At 40.0% G+C, this 21,100-nt stretch overlaps 3 protein-coding genes across 3 annotated transcripts; all 3 read right to left on the reverse strand.

Annotated features, from left to right (window-relative positions):
• Nucleotides 1-5,614: 5,614 nt before the first annotated feature.
• On the reverse strand, nucleotides 5,615-8,246 carry LOC145478925 (uncharacterized). Its single transcript, XM_081457123.1, has one exon. The coding sequence runs from the start codon at nucleotides 8,238-8,240 to the stop codon at nucleotides 6,711-6,713; it is 1,530 nt and encodes a 509-aa protein (XP_081313249.1). The 5' UTR covers nucleotides 8,241-8,246; the 3' UTR covers nucleotides 5,615-6,710.
• A 2,076-nt stretch (nucleotides 8,247-10,322) lies between these two features.
• Nucleotides 10,323-12,175, reverse strand: LOC145478927 (uncharacterized). Its single transcript, XM_081457124.1, has one exon. It carries the CDS (start codon nucleotides 11,671-11,673, stop codon nucleotides 10,327-10,329), a length of 1,347 nt encoding a protein of 448 aa, XP_081313250.1. The 5' UTR covers nucleotides 11,674-12,175; the 3' UTR covers nucleotides 10,323-10,326.
• Nucleotides 12,176-16,379: 4,204 nt separating this feature from the next.
• Nucleotides 16,380-20,299, reverse strand: LOC145478950 (uncharacterized). Its single transcript, XM_081457164.1, has 4 exons — nucleotides 19,888-20,299; nucleotides 17,824-17,980; nucleotides 17,276-17,465; nucleotides 16,380-16,847 (listed from the first exon to the last, which is right to left on the reverse strand). The coding sequence occupies exons 1-4, from the start codon at nucleotides 20,227-20,229 to the stop codon at nucleotides 16,739-16,741; spliced, it is 798 nt and encodes a 265-aa protein (XP_081313290.1). The 5' UTR covers nucleotides 20,230-20,299; the 3' UTR covers nucleotides 16,380-16,738.
• Nucleotides 20,300-21,100: the final 801 nt, after the last annotated feature.

Below are 21,100 nucleotides of genomic sequence, written 5' to 3' on the forward strand. Positions count from 1 at the left end.
TTCATCCTTCGACGTCAAAGCAGCATTACCCCCAAGCTCTGGCACATCATCGACACCTTCAAACTTTCTCGAATACCGTTTGACAAATCCGCTTTCAAGTACACCATACAAGTCGCTCGGTCTGAGACCTTCAAAAGTGTTCTTTACGTCTTGCAAATCGTTCGTCTCTGGGTCATCCAAGCCCAGAATTTGCTTCTTTTTTCGCTCGAAGTCCTTGAGATTTTCGTCGCTTGCGGACCTAGCTTTCGAGTGCAATTCTTGTAATTCCTTGTTCCACGCTCTCGTAAAGAGCATGACCTACGAAAGTTTCCGATAGATTCCTCATCCTTTCCTTTCTTCTTTTGGTCATCATTTGACAAAGTAGGATCTGAACTAACTCTTTGTAGCGAAGTCTTTACTGGATTCAACGGTCGACTCTGGGTCCGGACCAATTGAGGGCACTCGTCGAGGGCACACGTTCCGCCTTGTTCCTTCCCTCGACGAGCTCACCTGTACTGTCCGAAGTCGCCCGAAGTACACCGAGTTCTTTGATACTGTCGTCGGAAGACTCCTTGTGCTTTAAAAAGGACTCAGTTTCTATCGGTACATTATCAACAGTGTCCACGCTTTCTACATGAGGAACCATCTGGGGCTGCTTGTCAGTCTCGTCAGCAGTGTTCGGAGACTTTTCTCTCCGCTTCTTTACAGCTGCGGCGCTGTTTGACACCTCTACATCAGCCCAATGGTCACGCCGTTTGCTAGAACAACCACACAAAAAAACAAACAGTGAACTCGAGTAAGTCCATAAACTGCAGGATCTTTCAAGGTTAGACCACTACCTTGTGGAGTGACACTCGACAAAAACCCTAAAGACAATTAGCAGGAAGTCTAGATGCTAGGTTGCAAAAATCTCGTTGCTGCGGGTAGCTTTGAGAGTCGGGAGTGATGACAATTGAATGGGTGTATTGGCAGACAAGCTGGCGTAGCCTGTACGACTTCCTACAGAAACGATTTGCGTCACTACCAAACTACGTTTGTTGGCGTTTTGGATAAACGTACTTGTCAGTTTAAAGCGAGTTCTCCTGTGGTTGGATTATTTTTTTTTAATTAGGCCAGTTACCTCGAAATCAAAATTCTTTCATACGTAATAAGCTGCTTCCGAAATCCTGCGTTCGGCTGCACAACACTTCTTCGTGCTTTGACGTACTTCATCGTATCACCTAACGATCAGTCATACTCCTTCATGCCATACGCTATCACCTGATACAAAATGAGAAATAAAACTCAGTCAGCTAAGAACAGCACGGATTCGTTCATTCGCTTAGTCGTTCCCTCATTTGTTTGCACGCTCAGTTGGTCCGTTAATTAAAAATCTGTACATTAAACTTAAGGACGTTCGCGCTAATTGTTTCTGCGCATCCTTACTGTGCACGCAAATTCACACGCCACGTCAGACAGTCATGAGTAATTCAAAAATAATAATTATTTTTGAATTGCTGACTTATTTACTTTTTCAATTGCTTTCTCTATTAATTTTTAAGTGCGTGGCAGCTTGATGGTGATTGTTTAACTCATACGCAAGGGAAGCATTCGACATTATAAACTGAATAATCTCAAGATAGTCAGTCAAATATTTTTCATTGAAATTTATATCTGTTTGGATAAAAATTGTTTCATCTCCAAAATTTGGCCTGGGAAAACAGATGTCATTTTGCATTCAAAGTTTAGTTGTCAAAACCACTGGAAGTGGACTACTTCAAAAGTTAGCAGTTTACTAGTTTTTGCAGTGTTACCAATTTTCCTAGTTTTAGAACACTTTTAGTAATCATACTTGTTAATGCTTCCTTTGTTTATCTTAGTTTACTTTGTATATTAAGTGGATCTGCAAGCTCATTAGCCCAAACTGATATTACATAAGCAAAAAGATTAGAGCTTATTTTCAAGCACTGCAAAAGTTACAAGAACTAGCTCTTTGTAGGCGCAGTGACAGTCTTATTGTTGCCACTCTATCATAATTTATTTATCTTCTTCACCAAATTTATTAATTACTTTCAACACTCACCAAAACGTTTAAATATGACGCTACTTGATTGCAGAAAAAAGTTTGAGTGGTAATGTCATTGAAGAATTAGCCAAAATTAATTTCGGTTTAACACCTAAATGCTTTTTTTTTTTTGGAATAGGGCTATTTTTGTTTTCGAAAGGCTTATTTTCATGTCATTTTCAATTTCTCAATTTTTGATTCAGTTATTACTGGCTTATGATAATATTTGTAAACTTTAGACAAAAGTTAGATTAACAGTTTGCATTTTACGTTTAACTTGTCACTAGTTTCTCTTGTTTTCCGTTATTTTGTTTTATTTTATTTTAATCTAGAAACAGCATCTTTTATTGATAAGTTAATAAAGATGGTGAATTTTAAGCTCGGTAATGAAACGTGAAGGTGAATTAATCAACCTGACACGAGCGTGGGACGAAGAAAAATTCTGAGTCCCCGACAGGAATCGAACCCATGACCTCCCGAACACCTGGCAGGCGCTCTATCCACTGAGCTACGAGAACTCATGGAGAGCAAGATCATTTAACTGAGTTCAGCATCTTTTATTCTTTCACATAAGTATATTAAATACATAAGTATATTAAATAATCCTTTTTGCTTAGCCTGATCAAAAGGATCAGTGACAGCATGAATTACTTTCATAATGCAGACTGTTGATGAGCAGCAGTTTAATTTAAATTGATTTGTCCAGATTTCTTGGTTCTTTCTTGGTGTTGCAAGTCGTCATATTTTGTGTGCTCCTTTAGGCCTCCTTTAAGTTTTTTTCAGTACTTAATTCACTCAACAAATTGTAGGTTTTTTGTACTTTTTTCTTATTTAAGCTAGTAGGCTTTTTTTGCTTGGTACCCTAAACACACACCCTCACAGACTATTTGGTCTGGACGTGTATCACCAACAAACAGCCATTTGTTTCTTCATTAGTTTAGTTATATTGCTAATGAGCTTGCATGTATCTACTAAAAATGTTAGATTATTATTTAATTCCAGGATAGAAGGTGGCACAGACACCAAGACACAAATCTAGCCAATCACGTCCCTGCTGGGTTGTGGAAGTTCTGCCTCTGAGAAGGTGTGTGTTTCTGATGTCCTCTGAAATATTCCAACTGAGAAATCCTGGGAAACTTTATCTGATCCTGACAGTTTGAGCACTTGGAAGAGTCGGCCATTTGTTCCTAAGTGGGGCGGACAGTGTGAAGGAAGGTGAAAGTTTGCTTCTCATGTCTTCAGTGTTTCACTTAATTTGTCACAATACTACGCCATCGGTTTTGGTCCAGAAAGATGCTTTTTTCAGTCAATGTATCAGGAAATGTTCCACAACCAAGGACGTAAAACAGAGGTGCTGAATTGTGGAATTGAATTAAACAACTCTCCAGAGTAACATCACGTGAGATGAAATAGGTCAACAAACAAGCTGAATAACCATAATTAACTAAAACCTTTCGCAATATTTACATTTTTAAAACAAAACTAAACCTTTTTTCGCCATAATGATCGGCCAATTTCTTTCATCCAAATTAAAGAGAGAAACCTGACATCGGTAGCTTCACAGATGAGAGACATTTAGCGACTTCTGCTCTTTGGTGAAGTTTGTGGAATGACGGTCGGTCGGAGGTTTGGTCGGGAGGTCAGACTGGCTGATTCTGTGTTCAGTTCTTTCTTTGATTTCAACGACGATGCACTGGAATTAAGCGCCATACTTTAAAGCTCAAGCTGATTGTAAACAGGATTGTAAACAGGCTCATCTCCACCCACACAAGTACAATGCTGCAAGTTTGTCAGTTCATGTTCCTCTAACATGGTAGAAAGCCATAATAAATTCTGATGGGTTTCACATGCAACGTTTATGCGCTTATTATCTATCCTAGTATTTGTTATATCAACTAGTGAGGAAATCACATTGTAAACCAATTTATAATTATACCTTCGTCTGGAGGTCTTCAGAGGTTGTCAACAAACAGATAACCGTCTCCATATTCCATCTCGTGACTCTGACAAGCGAAAATGTAAAGCAGATTAGCTTATGTCTCCCATCAAGTAACATCACTGGTTCAAGCCGGTTTCAAACAAGGAACTAACCTGTGAAATTCCGAAAAACTAAATTTCCCACCATTTTTCTTGCACATGTGCCAAAATGGAGGAGACGAACTACACTCGCAGAGATCACTGGGAAACAGCCGGGAGTAGGGGGTGGGGGGTGCAGGGAGGGGACGGGAAATAGGATTAGGCACCCGGGATTATGCAGCAGGTCCCTGGTATGGAATCCCAACATTTCCAACAATTTAATGATGGTAACTAGACTTAGGAGGGCAAAGAAAAATTTTACATCTTAACTGAATATTGCGTCTAAATAAACTGAAAGGATTGGAGATCTCAGCGGGGAGGCCAGGGTATACCCCTTATGCACAGGAGCATATTCTCCTGGGCCGGGTTGTTCAAAGCCAGATCAAGCTAACCCAAGGTTAGCGAGAATTTTGAGTTCAATTTTGTAACTTTTCGGTGAGGTTTTCTGTTTATATTGTTTGTTCTTCAGTTTTGAGTTTGAATAATCTCAAACTACACAAAACATAAACAGTTAAAAACATTTTGATACAAGAAAAATCAACTCTTCGGTTAACTTTTAATCTTGGGTTAGCGTTAACCGGCTTTTGATCAACTCGGCTACTTGAACACCAAGTTTCCCGCTTTTCGCCGACGAAACACCACCTATAGCCTGCGAACGCAGACGTATTTCCGACTGCAACTTGGTTCCGCCGGAAATATCCGTAACCATCGTATGGAATGTCAAAGTAACTGGTACGTTGTCGGTGCTAATTTCGAGGTGAACCCTCTTTGACTTCTTCCTTGTGTTTATGGATTACTTATTTGACAATATGCGTCAGGCTTACAAGTACTCTAAACCAGAATCCAAATATTTCTGATGTATCCTAGAGGACGTGGCATTCTTTGTTGTTTATTCTTGATTAAATATTCCCAGAAAGCTCTTCGATTGTGTACTGATCTGCATGCAAGCCAGAGTTTTAAATAATTTTTAGACAGAAAAACTTGTCGTTATTGAGACTTCCGTGAGTAAACTGAGGGGGGGGAGCAAGGGGGGTCTCGTCACGAAGTCACGATGGTAAATTTTCGATTCACGAATCACTAAGGCCACGGAAAAAATCTGATCACAATCCAGTGAAATTCAGCTACGAACTCAACTTTAGACATTCACGATTTATTTCTTATCTATTCACGATTCACAGCCAAGGACTTTTGCATTTCACGCCTCAAGGAATACACTTCAATCATGATTCACGGAACAGTTTTTTATCAACTCACGATTCACAGAGCACAAAAAAACCGGATATACGAAAATACACTTGCCCCCCATCTAAACTTGAATGCAGTGACCTTTTTGTCCGTCAGTAGAACAAAGCGCATCACAACGTTGAACTTATAATGTTATTTCTGTATTTACATGAAAGCTGAGCCTCGAAACAAAAGACTTAAAAAGTCTAGAAGGGAACGTCCCTTCATATTGTGGTTTTGTTCTTTGTACTTTCGGTTTCACAGATTGAGTTCTTAAAAATTGTTTATACTGGTCGATCTATGAAGTGACAGTTTCAAGGCATAAATTTCTCCAATTCAAGGATATACGAGCAATTTTATTTTATTCCATTTATGATTCCACGTATTTACAGTTTCCCTTCCCAACCGTGCTACTTTCATTTTGGAGTAAAGAGATAATCGAATCAATTTGCTATTAACGCCAAAATTGGCCACCGGTCGCTCGGTATCCTGGTTATTATTGGAACGATTGGTTTTGTTTTCCATTTTCTCATTTCGAGCAAAGACAGAGAGCTGATTGAGGCGCCATAGTGTTTGGTTCCTGGGGAGACGTCATCATCCAGCGCTGCCTCAGACTCCCTAACCGCTGTCGCGTAACAAGCGCGACTTAGAAAGGGCATAGTCGCGAATCCAACCACACTCGCCCAAATCCGAAAAAAAAATTTGGGGTTAGGTGCACTTTAAGTCAAGCAATGAACCGAAGGTACACTTAAGTAATGTTAATCTGGTTCAAACTCTTCATCCACCAATAGTTTCACCCTTAAGTAAATGCAACGCTCATCTTTTCTATAATCGTTTATCTTTTACGAAAATTGCATAACGTCAGAGTAAATATTATTTGTACTAACAACAAATTTGGGCTTAAAACATTCAAAATTTCACATTTAGTTTGTTATGTGCTCACAAAATTTCTTCGTCGGTTCTTATTGAATTATCCGATTATATATGGCTCCTGATTATCAGGATTAAAAAACGAGTCACGGGCTGAAAGACGGTCCAGTTGGGTTAACCGATAACCGTAAATCGGCCAAAAAATCAAGCGGTTAGGCATAAAAATTGAAAAATTTTAACCGATAGTCGTTAGAAGAAGTTAACGGTAAAAAAAATTTCTGGTGACAATAATGAAATGATATTAACCGTTAGCCGTAAAAAGACCAAAATTTTAACCGTTAGTCGTAAAAGCCATCACCCCATTGAAACCCTTCTGAAAGGGATCTTAGTCGAGGTTTATGCGATAAATTTGTACCTATGGAATATTTTAATTTTTTGGCGCAGACTTCTCCTGTTAGGTTTATTGTCTAAATGTACACATTGTTCATCTCCGGAGAAGTTCCATAAAATCCGCCTTTTATCCTGAATTCGACCCACTGGCACTGTAGGCGGCTTCGCTGCTTGAAAGTTCGAGTTCTTCGGTGAAAACTAGGTGAGAATGAAGTTTCTTCTCAAACAACTCCATCATCCCTCGTAGAGTGTTTAATTCGGTGTCAAATTTGTTCAAGGAAGCGAGTTTGAAAGCCTCCTCGACTGTCTCTTTGGCCAGGTTGTATGACCCTTGACGGTAAAACTGATCCGATCGAGTTTTTAAGAGCTGGATCCACGTACTTATGGGGAGACCGTCACCAAGTTTGAAGTGAACAATATCCAGGTGTTCTCGAGCTTGTTTGATGTCGCAGGGTGGAATGGTTTTCTCTTGAATCCGCGCGGCAGTTGAACAGCAGTCTAGAAGTATCGTTGCAAGTTTAATGTGAGCGTACCTTTCCCTTTTAATCCGAACTCTCAATCGGTGATCTCGTTGACTGAAAGAGAGAGCTTTCTCAAAAGAGCATCTCGCGTTATCCCGCGTGGCGTAACGAGCGCGAGCATTTCTCGTGTCATCCGGTATCAGGGTCATGTAATCCAACCATAAGCAGCCATAGGTGTAGTACAGGTCAGCCCAGTCTTCTGGTGAGTCGTACTGCTGCAAGAGATGTTCGCTGCGTCGAAGATATTCAAACAGCAGGGTTAATTTGAATTTTCTGTACTTCTCTTCTCTCCTCATGTGAGCCGCAAGTACATAGAAGGCTCTGGCCGATATGACATCTCCAAATAGAGCTTGACCATTTAGGTCAGATTCCGTGACTGAAATAAGCATTTTCTTCGCTGATTTAGATTTGTTTTCGTACGAGAGGGCCACTGCTTGTTCTATTTTCAAGATTAGAACCATGTCAGCATTTTTTGTATCTTCATAGTAATGAATTTTCTCCATGGCAAGGCGCTTGTGTTGGACAAACATTCCGTTGTCTTGACAAAGCTCGAGCGTTTTGAGGAGTCGCTCGCCCTCTCTATGCTTTCCACTAAAATCACCTTGTACCTTGATTGAGGCCATCGGTAGTTCAACACGGGCAACACTTGTTTCACCCGGGTTAGTGTGTTCTCTTTCTTTTGTTTCGCTCAAAGGCTGAACTTGGCAGTCCACTAGCCCATTTGCTGTCTGAGTTTGGGTGCAATCTGCTCCCTTTGGACCGCTGTCTGATCTAACCTCGCCTTTGTTGAAAACCTGCAGGTGAAATTCGACTTTTTCTCTCACTCCCTTTTGTCGATCACTACGATCGTCAGAGTAGGGTTCTTTTGGACCATTCTCGCCCTGAAGCCTGTCTCTGTCGCAGTAGTGATTGCTGGTGACTTGCTCTGTGTGTGACTGGCCCACTAGAATGATGCTACAGTCTGCGAGTGTTACGTTCAAAGTGTTTGCGACCGTCTCAAATTTTGCTCGAGCGATAATCGGTGCATTAGGAAGAAACTTCGGTGACAAGCCTTTCCCATCGTAAGAAGATGGCTGTCCATGGTGTGTGTGGTCTTTAGAGAGATCTTCAGCGAGGCAAGATGCCATTTCTGTCATGGTTTCGTGGTTCTTCAACGATGTTGTTTTGACGGTCCTGCCTCCCCAGTTTCACGTTTTTGCTCTTGTTTTGGCTGCTTCTTTCGTGTATGATTTAACAACGTCCACGAGAATCTTTTTAAAGGTTGTCCTGATTCGAGTGCGGGCGACAGGTTCTAGGAGTTGTAGTCGACAAATGAATTTTCCATCGATGGAATCGGTGCGAAAAAAGCTTCAGAGGCATAATATCAACGCAATTTATTAGTAATTCGAGCCTTTTTAACAATATTTATCTCGCATCCGAAAGGGGAAGTCCCTTTACATATGTGATTTAAATCTCCGTCAAAAAGCCGTCATGTGAGTCATTGGACATGACACTATTTCCATGCCGAGGATATTCTTAAATATCACAAAAAAAAAAACAAAAACAAATCAATCCTTAGCCTTGCGTGACGGATTCAAGCCAAGTTGCCCTGCGTTGTCAATATGCTGTTTTGAACGGAAAACTTCGTAAAGTTTAAAGCCTGGTTCTCATATCCCGCCGACCCAGCTGCGACGTCGGCGATCTGTTCCAGCGGGTCCCCGGCGCATCTGCGATGGATCGCCGATGTACTCAAATTGGCGCGAAATGCAAATCGAATTGGCGCAATTTTCAACCATTCCACCTGTAAATATGGACCGAATCGTCTTACTGGAGTACGTTGCGTCCGCAGATGACGTTCACATAAAATAATTTTATCGCCGACAATCGCCGACAACCGCCGGTTTGCCTGCGAAGTTGAACTCAGCTCAATTTCGCAGGCAAGCCGCAGGCCAATGCCCAGGACAGATTATGATTTGGCGATTAAGTTCACATATGCCGTAACGGTGTTCCAGGCCCTAACCCTAGCCCTATCGGCGGCATATCAGAACCAGGCTTAAGGACCTGTTTACAAGGAGGGAGGGTTACCCTAGCTAGCGGGTAACCCTAGCTGCTGGGCAATAGATAGGGTAACCCTACAACCCGGGACAACTTAATGCGCGGTTACACTCAAATGGTCCAGAAGTGTAGCAGCTCTCGTAAGCTTGTAATTCTCTTCATTGTTGGCAGCTGTTATTGATTTAGGGCTAGGGGCATTGTTTCTGTTGTTTGTTCTATTGTTCTCTCAAAGTGTAGCAAGTCATTCATGTGAGACCTTACGAGAGCTGCTACATCACCCAAATGGTCTGGGTAGCCGGGTTAACCCTACATGGCGTGTTTACAAGGGAAAAAGTTAACCCGCCTGCCAGGGTAACCCAACAACAACAGCGACAACGACCATTTATTTTAGTATTCCCATATGAGTACATGGTATTACCTAAAACAAATAAAAAAAATGATGTTCATAATAATAATACAGCTAAAAAAAATAGATAAAAAACAAAAATGTAACTAAATCACAATAATTTAATTGATTAAGTAATAGAATTCTGTCTAATCCATGTATGAATGAATATAGGCGGCTGTAAGTCTACAAATATACGGGTCAACATTATTGAAAAATCTATCATCTAAAACATCAAAATGATTGTATTTTCTATTTATGTCTTCAAAAAATTTCAAGCGTAAATTATCGTAAAGGTGACAGGAGAGTATAAAATGCAATTTATTTTCAACTTCATTCAAATGACAGAAAGGACAAAGTCTAAGATTTTCTGGGGTCTTGGGAATAGACCATTTTCGTATTCTCAGTAATGGAGAGATTATCAAGGTAAGAGAGTGAATCCCCCATATAGGCCTTCTAACCGAGATAATCCCTCTTAAGTTATTCTGCGTGCGATGAAATGTGTCTGATGCCTTGTGCTAAGGCCGAAGAAAAAAAGAGAAGAAAAGTGTGAGTGCTAGGTTGACCCGCTCCCTAAAAGGGAAGTTTACATCGTGCCCTTGTACTTTGTACTTCCGGTTTCACAATTAAATTGTAAAACAAAAGTTCAGGCTTGATGAAAAGCAGCTTTCTTACTAAAACACAGTTTCTATTCCTTTTTCTGATATGAAAATTTCATGACGTCAGATTGAACATTGATGTAACTTTCAGCTATACAGATATACGCGTTTTTCATCTTCGCATGTTCGAATTTATATACGTCTCTATTCTGAATTCGACCCACTGGCACTGCACGCGGCTTCGCTGCTTGAAAGTTCGAGTTCTTCGGTGAAAACTAGGTGAGAATGAAGTTTCTTCTCAAACAACTCCATCATCCCTCGTAAAGTGTTTAATTCGGTGTCAAATTTGTGCAAGGACGCGAGCCTGTAAGCCTCCTCGACTGTCTCTTTGGCCAGGTTGTATGACCCTTGACGATAGAACTGATCCGATCGAGTCTTCAAGAGCTGTATCCATGTACCCATGGGGATATATTTGCCAAGTTCGAACTCAACTTTGTCAAGGTGTTTCTTAGCTTGTTCGATGTCGCAGGATGGAATGGTTTTCTCTTGAATTCGCGCGGCATTTGAACAGCACTGTAGGAGTATTGTTGCAAGTTTGATGTATGCGTACATTTGCCTTTTAATCTGAACTCTATATCGAGGATCCTGTTGGCTGAAAGTGATAGCTTTCTCAAAACAAAGTTTCGCGTTATCCCGTGCAGTGTTGTGGGCACACCTGTTATCCGGTATCAGGCTCATGTAATCCAGCCAAAGGCAACCATAGGTCTGGTAGAGCTCAGCCCAGTCTTCTGGTGAGTCGTGCATTTGCAGCAGAAATTCGCTGCGCCTGAGATATTCAAAGAACTTAGCCATTAATCTTCGAGGTCTTTCCATAGGGTCAGCCACTCTCAAAAAGTAGGCTCTAGCCATTAATATGTTCGGATTTGTAACTTGACACGTCTGGTTTTTGACTGATATTATAACTGAAGTAAACATGCTCTTGCTTTTCGTGAATTCTTTTTGGTACGAAAAAGCCACTGCTTGCTCTATTTTCAACGCTAAAGACATGTCGGGATGTTTTCCGTCCGCGAAACTTTGCATACGCGCTGTGACATGGCGTTCATGGTCTTCAAACTTTGCATTGTCTTGGCGACTCTCAAGTCTTGACAAGATCTTCTCATACTGAATTCCTTTTAGGAATCCTTGTATCTTGATAAGAGGCAGTGGACGGTCCACCCAAGCTTTTAGGATTTCACCCGAATCAGCCCGAGTACGGAGTTGTGCTTCGTCAGAAGGCTGTCGATGGTTTTCCACCGGTTTCGAAGCTTGTTCGGTGTTTGACTCGCCGACTGCAACAGCATTGAAGTTAGATAGAGTCATGTGTATAGTGTTTGCGACAGTGTCAATAGCTGCTTCAGCGATACCCCATGCAGAATTTGCAGGAACACACGTAATTAACGAGCCATTCTCATCGCTACAAGATGGCTGTCCGTGGTCTGTGCTTTGGTTTGATATGTCTTCAGCGGGGCCGCATGGGAATCTCATCCCTCTCCACGTTTCTTGATTCGTCATGTTTACGTTATGGTAATACCTCTTTGATTTCAGCCTTTGCTCGAAGAGACTTACGTGCTGGAGAAGTTTGCCACAAGCCAAAGATGTCTCCACCGAATATGAGTCCTTTGTTTATCTGATCAAAATTTTCCAGACATATCTATAAGTTTGTGCTCATCTGAGTACAAGCCAGAGTTTCTTGGAGTTCTCATAGATAGAAAAGCCTTTCGTTTACGATAATCCTGAGAATAGGATTGAATACAGCGATGTTTTTCTCTTACCTACTGCACAGCTACATCATTCCACTCGATATTCGAAGAGACAAAGAAAATTTGCATGTAAGTCGAGGGTCTATGAAAGGGGAAGTCCCATCAGTACTCTCCCAATCGCTTTCCGAGAAAAAGCTGTGACGCGAACCTCAACGTATCACGTAATTTCTATTTTTGGGGACCTTCATGAGTTTGACCACATTTCCAATTAAAAAACAACGAGAAGAGAGTTGAAAATACGATGCGCAGCGGAGTATTTTCGACGAACTTCGAGGTGTCTGGAAATGTGGTCAAACACGGTCTTAAGTGTTTGATATATCTTCTCAATCGAAACTAAAACTAAGGAGAAAACGGTGAAATAAACTTCCTTTGTCTAAACTTGATTCATTATTAATGAGTTTGAGAAATAATATTCTGGAAACAAAGACTGACTTGAAGGTATACTTTGAACTTGAATTTTTTTCCCTGTTGTCAGGGTGATTATATTCAAGAAAGGTGTTTCCAATGTGATTAAATAGTCGACCCTACTCTTCTCATGAGATGCAAGGATAGTATTGACTTCGTGCATGGAGCGTGCGGAAATTGAAAATAAACAATTTTTCTCACTTTTTTCTGTGTAGATCAGTAGGTCTCGTGGCAAAATACATACATCAAAATCAGGCTCGTGGAGAAAGTTGTTAAAAATATTAACGTTTGAAAAAATGTTGATACTGTTTTATAGTTTTAACCAATTTTGAAAGGGAAAGTAACTTTTCTCGCATCAAGGGGAGTATCCAGATGACTTATTCACCGTATTGTTTCTTCTACAATGCTAACCCGTCTTAATTGCTGGTAGGAGGCGCGGCGGCCTCAGAAAGTTTACATCTCCTTTGTAGGTATTTTAATGTAAATTTTCCCTTTCTTTCATAACTTGGCTATTCTTCTCTTTTCTCGGAAAATATAATTTTTATGATTAATTAGTAATAAGACTTCGTGTCGTCCTATTCGGTCTGTAATCATACTCGTGATAAACATTACGTGATTACCATTACAAAGTTTTGCGAATGGAATAAAGGTTAGTAACAGGAACGCTGCTTCCGAAATTTATTCAGAATTTTTTCACTTATGCTGAAGGCTATGAAGTCCGTGTTTCTCTCTGTATTTTGCTTAATGAAAACTGTTGCTTGATTTAAGCCGCTCTTAATTAGGTCATTTTTTCATTTCGGAAAGATTTCATAATGGATTTCAGAAAAACTACCTTTCATGTGCATGTAGGTACCGTTAAATTTGCTACCCAGTTCCAGGAGTTCCCCTATAGCCCAGTGGTTACATATCCGAGCTTTGGTTCGAAAGGGCATAGTGTTCAGTCCCCGCAGAGGGACTCCCCTTTTTTTCATATTTTTGTTGCACTATATTGATGTTTTTTCCAACAATCTTTTTTTTTTTTTTGACCATTTTAAATCTAATTAGGTGTGAAAAGACCTTTTAAGGAAGGACATGCTTGGGAGGTCATTTTTTTTTTTTTTTTTTTTTTCATTTGGGAAAGATTTCATAATGGATTTCAAAAAACTTCCATAACTTAAGCAAGATCTTTCATAATTTTCACAGCACGTATTCCAAAGCAAATTTGAACTGTCAATAAAAACTACATTTCATGTGTATATAGGTACTGTTAAATTTGCTACCCAGTTCAAGAAGTCCCCCAGTAGCCCCGTGGTTACATTTTCGAGCTTCGATTCGAAAGGGCATGGCGTTCAGCCCCGCAGGAGGACTCCGGTTTTTGTTGTTGTTGTTGTTGTTGTTGTTGTTTTCTTCTTGTTCTTCTTCTTCTTCTTTTTCTTCTTCATATTTGTGTTGGACTCCATTGGTGTTTTTTTCGTACAATCTTCTTTTTTTTTTCTCTTTTAAACCAAATTAGAAGTGAAAAGACCTTTTAAGGAAGGACATTAAACCTGGCTTACCGTAAATTATACCCATCTTGCCATGTCTTTTTTCATTTAAGCCGCTCTTTACTAGCTTGTATGCAACAGGCAAAGACCTGCAGAAGTCTATTTCCTTTCCAGTGTTCATTCGCCAGCAGCAACAGGGTCGTTGTTAAGCTCCCCCAAAGCATAATACAGCGATACGTACACAGGGACGGATCTGGGAGGAGAGCGCAGGGATTGCGCACCCCACCCCCTCACCCCCCGAGACAACATGTGGTTTTCTAATCCGCCCCTGGACTACACAACTTGAAATGTTATAACATTTGGTAACTCGTAGGTAGAGCGGTTTCCACTTGTGTCGAAAATAGCTCGCATACTATTCGCATTTCCTTTGCGGTTTTGCATTACAACGCTGCACGATTTGCTTAAAAAACTCGCGCCACTTTTTCACCCAAGAAGTAAAACAAAAAGCAATCGTGACTCGATCGCACACGTTTTGCACGCGTTTTCCTACGCTTCGCGTCAGCTGCATATATTTGATTGGTTTATTGGATTATGTGTCTTTTGTGATCGGCCAGAGTAGTCACTTTGGCTTTGATTTTACAACATTCAATTGAAAACTGTTCTAGCAAACTCGCGCCATGTTGTGATCAAATCAAAAGCAAATCCAAAACCAATGGTGACTCTCTCGCACATGTTTTCCCGCGCTTTGCGCTAGCTACATGTACATGTATCTGCTTCGGATTATGATGGGCGTCCTTTGTTAATGGCCAGTGTGATTACTTTGGTTGTGGTTGTACAACACTCAATTGAAAAACCACTCAAAGAGTGTCTTTATAATGTTGTCAGAGAAAGGGTTTCACCAAACTCACTATCTAAACCGTTCACCATTTAAAGTAACATATTTTTTTAACTGAAAACAGTCGTGTGACGGCCAAAATTGAACAGGCAGTTAGCTGCATCTCGCTCGCCTCTCTTACCAACCCTATCCAAACACTAGCCTGCAGAAAAAGCAGGCAACCAAATTGTATCTTTGTCTGTAAACGTGGAATTTGCAAATACGAGATATTATGGCGGAGCTCCGGCGACCAAGCGGAGCACCATAAACAAAAGGAAACCCATGACTCGATTTTCTCATGGTTATCATGACTAGCGGTATTGCTCGTGGTCGCGTGCGCACGACGGCGGAGTTGCCCAAGATCGCGGCCTTACTCCAGTTAATAGGTTGAAAGAGACGTGCAGTCTTGATTTACAGCGTCCTTCTTTGACGTTGAACGTCCATGTTATGGTCAATTGACACCTGCCAAAACAAAGTATCCGCTTACCAGTACCGTGCGACCATATCGAGGGCATAAGTTTAGAGCTCGTCGAGGTCAGGTGTTTTTTGAAGTTGACCGCTGACCAAGTGCTATTTTTTTTTATTGGATCACGGGCTCACGTCAGTTTAACTTGTTGCAAACAGGGCTGGGTTGTTCAGAAGCCAGTTAACGCTAACCCAGGATTAAAAGTTAACCATAGTATAAATTTTCTTGCAGACATATGTTTTTCACTGCTTTTTTGTGTGTATTTTGAGATTGTTCAAACTCAAAACAGATTGCCAAACAGTATACAGAAAACCTCACTGCAAAGTTACAAAACTCAAATGAAAATTCTTGCTTATCCTGGGTGGGCTTAATCGGGCCTTGAACAACCTGGACCAGGAGTTCCGCTTTTAGGCTTGGCTAAATCAATTTAGTATCACCCAACTAGTGGACTAATGCAAATCCTGCATTTTAATTGGCTACGCTACTAGAGGACTATTAGTTATAGTCCTCAAGTAGCGAAATTGGCCCAATCGAGTGTGACGCTTTCTTTCATTTATTCCCAAATAAATATTTCTTCAACTTGCATTTGCTAACTTTATTATTGCCTTTTCTGTTGGACTAGTTAGGTGATACTAAAACAATTAGACCTTTTGCCCTCAAGGGCCACCGGTTAATAGCCCATTCGGCCTCACCTCATGGGCTATTGAACTGTAGCCCACAAGGGCTACGGGTCTAATTGTTAGATATTTGATATGGTATCCAGTCCTCTAATGGACAATGTTACAAAAGTGTGTTAAAACGTGTTTTGTGGAGGACAAAAATGTTTATGAAAGCCCTTGTGTTGTCTACATGACTAAAATTTGCCTCACAGGATTAGCTATTTCTAGACACTTTTGGAATTTCTGAGGCCCAGGGTGATCTAAAAATAACTTGAGAGGGATTAGCTTAGGAATCTAAGCAATATGGAGGACAACTCTCTTACACTTTATCCTCTTCTGGTACTGATTAACAGTTAACACCTGACGAAATGTTATTCAGCATTGGATTACCATCCTATCAAGGAATATAAAAGGATAACCTCCAACAGTTGCCACATCCCTACACGTGAGAATCTGACTGTACAACAATTTTGCGGGTTCATCAGATAGAATAACAGATCCACTAACGCCATTTACTACATGTACCAACACCCTAAATCCAGGTCACAATTGGACTCAATGTGTCACCATTACAGCTGAGCTAAGGTAAGCCCACAATAAATACCAATTTTCTATTTGTATAACGATGCTCTTGATTAAGACTTACTTTATACACATGACAGCATAATTTTCTACAAGTTAAAGGCTTTAATAAATATAACAAAAGTCAGTGGATGCAAATCTTATGCCAAATAGCACATCGAAATACCAAATGAATCCAACAACTTGCCACTGCTTAAAAAACACACATCACTTACTCAGTAAATCGCATCCCCAAATCCTAAGCAGTAACTAGTAAACTAAGTTTCTTGTCTATTTTTTTTCTTGTCTAACATCTAAATGACCCTGCACATAGAATTTCTAAACTCTGGGATCTTTGATTTCACAAGCTGAAAGATGGTTGATCAGTTCTATTTTTTCCAACGGAAGAAGTCATTATTGTTGAACAAATCAAAAGGTGAATCCACTGGAGTCTTGTCCTCAACACTTCCTTCTTTCAAGCACCTTTGTGAGAAAAACCTTGGGAGAACAACAATAAAAAGAGATTGATAAGAAACAGAAATGATAGCTGGCACTTGCATATTCATTACAAGAAAAGAAGCAATGACGTGCATGAAGCCATTTTAATGGGTTTTGAAAAGTTCAAAGCATGAATGCAATGCAAAGCATCTACTTTTATGTACTGAACGTATCATTATCAACTGGGAAACAGACTCAATGTCACCAAATCATCACAACTGGCTGAGTATATTGCTTTAATTTATTGCTTTACCAAAAGAATTTTCTGTCGCTGGCACTTCCCCTGTGCACTTTCATTCATGTACTAAGTGCATTCATATGGCTCATCATGCAATCTTTCCTCACCTTGTTTGGGAGGAGAAATTGCGTGATGAGCCATAAGGATGTCTGAGTACCATAGGAAGATACAAGACAAGAGGCAAACCTACCCAGTTTTCATGCACTGTAGACCCTCGGCACATTTAGGTGAGTCTCTTGATAAAATTCCCTTGGTACATGATTCTCCATCCTTCCTTAGTTCCTGGCACTTTCCCCCTTCAAATACATGGACCAAGCAGAAAAGGCCTGCATTGCACTGGCTGTCCTCATCACATGGTGACCCGACAAGACCTGTGTGCTCTGACAAACAGAAAACATTCAATAAAATCAAAAACCAGAACACAGTAGCCATGATCATGTATGTGAGAAAATGACAAGTCATGTGGCCAGCTTGGCCAGTCTCCTCCAGTGGTATCCTTGCGCAAGATGCAGACGTAATTTGCTTTTCATCACCAAAGTACATGTATCCATATAAGTATCTGCAGAGGAGTCAAGGGATGCATATGGTAGCTAGAGGCACCTTAGGTTGCTTTAAGCTACAATAGCAAAATAGTTTTAGCTCTTTTTATCTTCAGTGTGTTTAAAAGCATGCACTAACATGCACAGCTTCCATGCATACATCTTCCAGAATGTCAACCTGAATTCTCTGAATTCTTACCTGGTTCAACTTGACAATTTCCAAATCTGCAAACTTTTTTGCCACAACACTGGTCATCGTTAAAACATCCAAAACCATCAACGCACTGTTGGCACTGAAATCTGAGTTTGCTGCAGAATTTATCTGCACTGCAGTCTTCGTTCTTAAAACATTCAGCCTGAAATAAATGAAGCAAATATTGAATATAAAGCCACACATAAGTGTACTCTTGCAAATTCAAGTTGAGCATCGTGCAGTACAAAATAATGTAATATCCTGCTATGTTTGTTCATTTTTGCTGCATTTTCTAGGTCACTGTGTTCCAAAGGGATGACATTAGCAGCTCACAGGAAGCTATTTTTAACCATCAACTGCAGCAAGACTGACAGCAACTTTGAGTTGTTGCAATTACACGTATCTAGTACAGTATTTGCTCTTACTGATATATCTCTCAACTCTAGATTTCCACTTCACAAGGAAACTAACAACACCTGAAGTGGTCTTGAAACGTATGGTCATTTTCATGGACGTATTGTCCCAATTTCAGGAAACCAAGTGGGTAGCAGCCATCTTTATATTCCCACACACATCAATCACATTATTATAAAACTTCTTTCTGATGCGAAACTGACTTTAAGGTGATTCCTCACATTTGCATCGTGCATCCTTACTGCGCATAATTTAGGGTGTTAGTTAGTGCACGCTTGTGCATGCGCCTAATGAAAACATGACAGATTTGCCTTGATATTAAGCTCTGTCAGTTGAAAAATGGCTCTAGCTCACCAAAGAGCACAGGGACCCCACCTTTTTTTCCAGTCATTGTAATCAACTAATCATAAGCTTTGTATGAGAAAAGACTGATCTAATTTCTATTGCTGAAAATTGATTAAATAAGGAAAATAGCAGATACACTGTGGCCTTTTCTATTTTGCAGTTTGGTAACCATGTTAAGAAATTTGGTTCAAACTGTTAATCAAGGATTTAGCTTTCTGTCTGAATCAAACTTAAAATGTTTATTTGTGTCTGACACAATGTATTGACTGTAGTTTAATGTGTGTTCTCCTGAGTCTGGGCTCACAAAGATTTTACAATTACTGGGAATGTGTTCTTATAATAAGCATTAAATAATGGCCAAATGGGGCATTTTCAATGCCGCACTGCTCCTTAATGAGCATGGGCACCCCCCTTTTTTATTTCAAACTTGAAGTTCTCATATGATAAATATTCAGTGGACAAAGTTTGAAAAAAAATCTATTGTCACTTTTATTTCAGAAGAATTACCTTAAGTAATCTGAACGCATGGTTCTGCCCACTTTCTACAATCAAAACTGAATGAAATAGAACATCTCATCCTACTTGGTTTCTTTATCATAAATAAAATTTCACAAATGTATACTTTCTAGGGATCAAGGTGATGCTCCCAATTTACTTTCTGAAGTCATGTTAAGCTGTGTTTGATCAGCTGCAATGTAGTGTTGTACTTCACTTAAACATTTTCTTTATTATAACACACATTCCCAACTCCAAATGTTGCAAAGAATACCATCAAAATTGCTAAAACTATAATCAATGTACTCATAACCTGGAATTTCTCAGACACATTATATATTAATTATTCCACATTCGCCCAATTCATTTGCATGTGTCACAGGGAGAAAGAGTCATAAAACAATATATCACTGGTTGTCCTTACTCAATGAAATATCTAGAGCAGAACTGTACATAAATGTTTGATAAGGAGATCCTCTTATGTGTTTTAGAACCTAAGATTCACCTCATGCACCAGAATATGAGCACATTTCCATGATTTTCGATTTCCACATCACCGTTACCATGATTACTAGAAATAACTTATGCTTTCTATTTAACGACAGACGATATTACAGCTCTTTAAATTTGCATAAACACGTTTGGGTAATTATCACGAATGCTCCCTCCTACCCGACAAAAAGCGCTGTTTTTATATATTCCTACACGAAAACCCTGCTTAAATAAACCTTAAGTAATTCTGGTGACACACATTCAAACAAGAGAAAAACTCACATGTGAACAATAAAAAGTAAGCTTAAACACAGCTAAACTTACCTTCATTCCTGGCCCGTTGTTCTTGACCCTTCGATGAATAGTTCCATTTGGATAGCGAATTACTTCAATTGTCTTGCTACTGGAGGTTTCATTTCCTCCTGCCGGTTTATTTCGTTCACGTATCTTCGTTACTTCGTGAGTTCCCTTCTCGTCTGTCTTTTGCTCGTACTCTTCGACTTTGACGTGAAATGAACTTGAACTGCTCGATTCCGATCTTTTCTCCACATTGCCATCGTTCCAGACTTCAAAGGTGTGATGATCTTCTTTCGGAAGATCGCCCAAGGATGTTCCACTGTTCACGACAAGGAAAATGCAAAAAGAAAAGGTTGTAAAACTCCTCATTGTGGAGTAAAACACTCCTCACAAAGACCGTGAACGCAACTCCTCAATAACAAAGTGGACGTATACAAAATAGTTTCCACTGAATGTAAGAAGTCATGGAAACTCCGCAGAAATTATCAAATATCCCGGATGTGGTGCCCGGGTTGTGATCCGAGGACTCTTTCCAAAGACATTTCAGAGATTAAAAAAGGGAATAAAGGTTCACTATTCAGATTCCTCAGGGAATTTTCATGAAATTAAAATTCCATCTCACGATATCTTCTTCTCATCGCAAACCTGAATGATTCACATCAAATCTCCATTATTTACACACGAGAGATACTACCTCTCTTCACAGAGACGTGAAATAAAATTTGAACGCGGAAAAACTTAAAATGTTACCACTAACTTAAGTCTTTATACCCCTCTTACTTTCAACAGCCTATTGGGCTCTTCTCATCTCCCCCTTAGTTTTCAGGCCTTCTGTTATATTTACTTTGTAGTCTCAGGTTACAATGACTCGGGGCAGGTTACTTTTTTAATCAAAAGAACCACGATCCCCAAACTCAAATGTTTAACTTTTCCCAACGATTCAGTTAAAATTTTATTCAGACCTAAACTGGATTCAAGCCCTTTATAGTTATAGGGGTAGCCCTCAACATGATCCGTTGTCTCCCCCGGGGAAGGGGTACTCCCAGACAAAATTAGGTGGGATGTGCGACCCGCTTCCCAAAACCCTCAACCAATTTATGACCAAAAGCTGGGATTTTCCCTATCCTATTTATGACCAATCAAAAATTCCTTTTGCCGCTGGCACAGCTACCCTAAAAATAATTTATGAAGGGTTTTTGTTGATGGTCTTATCGATAATGATGAAAAAGTAGCTTCCTCT

The sequence above is a fragment of the Orbicella franksi genome, chromosome 2, assembly GCF_964199315.1.
Source record: "Orbicella franksi chromosome 2, jaOrbFran1.1, whole genome shotgun sequence".
Taxonomy (NCBI): domain Eukaryota; kingdom Metazoa; phylum Cnidaria; class Anthozoa; order Scleractinia; family Merulinidae; genus Orbicella; species Orbicella franksi.

Bases quoted from the DNA above. Each gene is read 5' to 3' on its own strand.
- LOC145478925 (XM_081457123.1), bottom strand. From the start codon at position 8,240: ATGACAGAAATGGCATCTTGCCTCGCTGAAGATCTCTCTAAAGACCAC.
- LOC145478927 (XM_081457124.1), bottom strand. From the start codon at position 11,673: ATGACGAATCAAGAAACGTGGAGAGGGATGAGATTCCCATGCGGCCCC.
- LOC145478950 (XM_081457164.1), bottom strand. From the start codon at position 20,229: ATGAGGAGTTTTACAACCTTTTCTTTTTGCATTTTCCTTGTCGTGAAC. The intron at 17,981-19,887 runs GTAAGTTTAGCT...CATTTATTTCAG, and splicing joins ACAACGGGCCAGGAATGAAG to GCTGAATGTTTTAAGAACGA. The intron at 17,466-17,823 runs GTAAGAATTCAG...TCTGTTTGTCAG, and splicing joins AAATTGTCAAGTTGAACCAG to AGCACACAGGTCTTGTCGGG.